Consider the following 5,030-nt stretch of genomic DNA (forward strand, 5'->3'; position numbering starts at 1 on the left):
TATCACGTAGCTCTTGATCACTCTGAGGCCATTTAATTCTCATAAATTATCCACAGAAAATAAACTTCCTCAAGATAACCCGTAAGTATACTTAATAACTATAGTTAACTTGTAAAATAATGATATGTATTGTTATTATATTAGTACAATTGATATCTGTACACTTTTACTAACAGGTGTTCTGCTCACCCATTTATTTGACCATGACCATCTGTATGATATCCTCAGTATAAAATAAATTTCATTAAAATATATCATTACGATATCTTGTGATTATAAAAGTAATGAAAATTTGTGAAGAATCTTCATTTTATACTTCTTATCTTAATCTGTAACAAGTATGTCATAAACAATGAGTGCCAGACAAATTATTTGCTTCATATTCTTAATATTCATTACTTATGACGAATAATCACTAGTATTTAAATAACTGATAAACTTATTGAAATCATTCTTCTATTATTTAATTCAATGTAAAAAAATGTCTGTCAGCCAATATAGAAGTTCTATAAGTTGTGATGAATGATAAGACTCATTTTAATATAAAAAATTATAAGAAATGTAATTAAGACTGTACTAAACTAGTCAAAGAATTTATCATTCACTTAAAGTTGGCTCGATTAAAATGATAAAGTGTTACAATGACAAATAATAAATTTTATTCATTGATCTTATGGATAAGTATTTTATCGTTTGGTTCACTAGTTCATAGTCATTTTCGACAATTGAAGAAGGTTATCTACATAAAAAATAATGATCCAGATCAACATGTGGAAGGTATTGTAAGACCTAAGTTAATTTTACCTGATGCCCAGGTATTGATTCAAAGTTAGATTGATAGAAATATTTTTCTTTAACATTATCAAGAAAAGCTTGGAAAATGATTCTAGACATAAAGCTATGCAGAATAATATCAATGTTGAAACATCTATGAAAAATGCAGAGGAAAAAAGAGGATTATAGAACCTGAAGAATGCACAGAATAGCTAAAAATTTTATTATTTCAAAATTCCAATGTTGTTTTTTTTTTCTTTGATTTCAGGGTTAACTTACGGTCGCTTAACATTTTTAAGAGGATGTTTGATCCACGAGCAACGTTTGAATAGGGAAGGAAATCATAATAAAAAATGCACATCTTATAATCATACTTATTATAACTATCTCTTTTCTGATCCTGTGGAATACCAGCTATTTCAGTGTAGTGGAAATATTTTCAATTGCACTGCAGTAACACGTTTTTCAGCTGCTTTAACAATGGTATTACACTCAATAATTATTGACCAATTTTTTTCATATTGTCATTAATGATATGAATAATTTTTACAGCGTCTTGAAAATCAGCTCTATCGATTATCAATTGATGAGAAATTAAATATTATAAAAACTCATCAGTGGAATGATCAACTTACGAACTCGATAAAACCACTGTTAACAAAAAATACTAATTCGAATGAGATATGTAAATGTTACTGTGATGATGAGTCTCAAAGAAATACTATTCAATCATTTTGCCAAGATATGGTTGAAACAGATTCACTTCTAGGATAGTAAGTATTAATACAACATTTTTAAACAACAAAAAACAAGTTCTATTATTTATTGTTTTGGCCTTAGTAGGAAGCAAGACTGATTCATCTTGGTCCAACATTTTACCAAGGTTCGCTGGACAAAGCACAGTGTTGGGTCATGAATGGGTCAGTCTTGGAAGAAAAAAGTCGACAAAGCAGAAATGATTGTAATAAAAAAAATTCTCTATTTATTTTCAGTGTTCTTACTGGAGTTCGGTTCAAGATAAGAGATCGAATAGTGTATTTAGAAATCCAACAAGGGAAACTAGTTAATGGCAATATTGATCTTAAAACAGTTCATTGGAAAAATTCACAACCATGTAGATATTATGGAGTGTTGAACTACAACCATCGTTCTCTACAACTAGATGATGTACTGGCTCCTGAAGGTTATGCTATAACAGGTAGAAAATTCATCTGGTTCTTAAAGAGGACCTGTAAGTGTACTGAACATATTGAGCAATGTAATATTAATGTATTCATTTGATTTCCATCAGGATTATTTTGGATAAGATACCACAAGCGAACAGCCTACTTTGGTTTTGAAAAAGGAAGATTGATATTAGCAATCAAAGCAACAAGAGTTGATAATCATGGAAATTTAGTACCTGAAAAATGGTTGATACGAGAGAAAATATCAGCACCAAGCCGGTAATTAGCATTGTCTATGGATATAGACTTTGAACTTTATGTTTGTAAGTCAATAACAAAAATGAAGTTTCAAGCTCCAATAGAATTAATTATATATCAGTTAATCATCAAATTATATACTTAATTGGTACAATAATGGAATCATTTACAGGGTATTGCATGTTTTTAATCAATATATTCTTTCATCTCCAACAAAAAAAAGTCAAGAACTTAGCACTCCTAACAAGCATTACATCAAGTTCCGAACGACAAGTTGGTCAAAGGATTTTGCTCAACATGTTGTTCCTTTCATCGATTTACAAGAAGTTATTTCGAATTCTTCTAAACTCGTTACTGGAGTGGGTGTTTATTATAGAAGTCGTAAACAATATGGTGGTTTTATTGCTCTAAAACTCATCATTAAAAAATCAATCAAAATTTATTATTTAAATAAATCACTGTAAGTATAAACAGTAATTCTTGTATCACAAAGTTTTATAATAATTTTACAGTTTTTTTATTACAATATAAGATTATATTTGCCTGCCATTAACATTTGAAAAACTTCAGATCAAGAAGTTACAAAAATTGATATCAAATTGATTATCATCGTTGAGTAAATCATATATTAATATATGATATAGGTATCTCTTTCTGAAATATACCATAAGTCAATTAATTCATTGTATATTTCTGCAAAAGATACCCAAACAGCCTACCAAACATAAGTTTGTTCACCTAGTCACCTAAATTATTTAGCAAACGTAATCATTAACGTCTAAATAATTCGTTTTGTTTTAGTTGACTGGGTTTCGGATGTTCAGATTACGAGAAGAAATTGAGACCATTTTATTGGAATTTATTCCATTATGAGAGATAGAAAAAGAATCAAGAAGTAATCGAATGTGTTTTATATTTAGTCTGAGATCATTGACACGTTGAGAGTTCAAAGAACCAAAATCATGTGAATTATAATATAATCATTGATGAATAATAAATTTCACTTTGGATAAATACAATTATTATGGGTACTCACATGTACATACAGATGTTAACTAAATTCCGAAAATAATTGACAATATTTAATGAAATGTAAAATTGGTTCTATCCATGGAAAGCTACACTGGATCATATCTTCATTTATAATATTTCAGACATCAATAGAATAAGTGATTTTTTATTAATAAATATGATTCAGAAGTTTGTTAACATTATTTCTGTTGGAAAATTATGGATGAGCATTTTTTTATTTCATTAACAATGTCTATAATATTTGTTAGAATCAACTTTATCAGCTTTTTTTATTAACTTTCCATTTGGAAGTTACTGTAATGAAGTCGATTTTTGAGATCCGTAATTTTGCTATTTCTTTACGTTTTAAGATATTTAAGGATGTGTATAACATTTATGAATTTTTATGTGCTTCAGGCTATATAAGTGCTCACTTATTCTACCTGTTGAACGAAGCTTAAATAGTTGATTATAGACTGATGATATAGGTATGATTTAAATAAAATTGTAAACTAAAAAATGATAAAATTACGGATTTCAATGAATGGGAAATTCGTCATCAGATCACCAAGTGTACTCCGACCCATTATAGAAATATTAGTAAACATCTTTTGTTTTATTTAAGAATCATTTAAACATAGAATCTACATAATGAGTACGTTGTAATAAAATATAGTTTTATTCATGATAAATAATAATATATTCTCAACATTAAATTTTCGTTTCTATTTAATAATATATATGATATAATCTCCTTATCTTACATACACATGAAGAATGAAACGATGAAAGAGGCGTGTCATGAAAGCGAATATGCAATATTGTATCATTGTTATACATAAAATGTTATGCATATTTTTTTACCAATAAACTTGATCAAATATGCTACAAAATAGAGAAAGAAAATCAAATAACTTTGAGTTGATCCTGAGATTATTTATCTCTGGAGATTAAAATTATTTTATCAAAAAAGGAATAATATGAAATGAATGTATAATATAATAAATGAATTGAATATCTTATTTTATTTTTTTTTAATAAAATAAAATATTTATAAAAAATCTGGGATCGTTTTATGTTCATCCATTTTATTAAATTCTTTCATTTTCATTGTTAACACCTGAGAATCATATAATTTGGTAAAATAAGTAGAAATGTTAAGTGAAATAGAAAATATTTGTTAGATATACCAAGTTTATTAAAATCAAGCATTTTATATAATAAAAAAAAAGATTCAGTAATTTTGTTAAATTTAATTATAACCTTATTTTTGTATAGAAAATTTTACTGAAGAGTAAAGTTTTTGATTAGTTTTTGAAATTATGTCATCGATATTAGATTATAACTTTTATTTCATTTTTTTGTTAAATTTTCTATTTTTCCATAAAAAAAGCAATATGCTTTTTTGCTGCATCTATCATAATCTTGGCTTCATAAGCAATGAAAAATTGAACAAAATACCCTAGTCAGTAATAGTGCTTGATCTGCAAGATTTTTTTCCCCCAAATGCTTCAACAAAAAATGAATTGAATATCGAAAGTAGCATCTAACAAATTATTGATGAGTCATCATTAGATGATTTTCATAGGTTATGAAAATTTAAAAAAGAAATAATTTGAAGAAGCTTGAATAAATAATTTGTCAAAAAATACTTAATTAGAATAAAATAGTTTATTCAAGTGTAGCAAGATTAATTTTATCGAATTCAGTATTATTCTAATCCAAGAAAAGTTCATTATAGAGTTTCTGTTCTAAGCAGACATTAATGAAGTATAGATAGTGCAAAGTAAAGCTTACAGCAGTATAGTATGCCATCGAAAA

At 26.9% G+C, this 5,030-nt stretch overlaps 1 protein-coding gene across 1 annotated transcript; it reads left to right on the top strand.

Moving 5' to 3' along the window:
* Window positions 1–1,042: 1,042 nt before the first annotated feature.
* LOC118065241 (uncharacterized) lies at window positions 1,043–2,662 on the top strand (the record flags this gene model as incomplete). The annotated part of the gene is made up of 5 exons (XM_035080409.1): window positions 1,043–1,257; window positions 1,327–1,547; window positions 1,767–1,972; window positions 2,066–2,219; window positions 2,371–2,662. Coding segments are annotated over 5 exons (1,088 nt in total), but the record flags the coding sequence as incomplete, so codon positions are not given.
* Window positions 2,663–5,030: the final 2,368 nt, after the last annotated feature.

The sequence above is a fragment of the Chelonus insularis genome, unplaced genomic scaffold (assembly GCF_013357705.1).
Source record: "Chelonus insularis isolate UGA/USDA-ARS -01 unplaced genomic scaffold, ASM1335770v1 contig_279_pilon, whole genome shotgun sequence".
Lineage (NCBI taxonomy): Eukaryota > Metazoa > Arthropoda > Insecta > Hymenoptera > Braconidae > Chelonus > Chelonus insularis.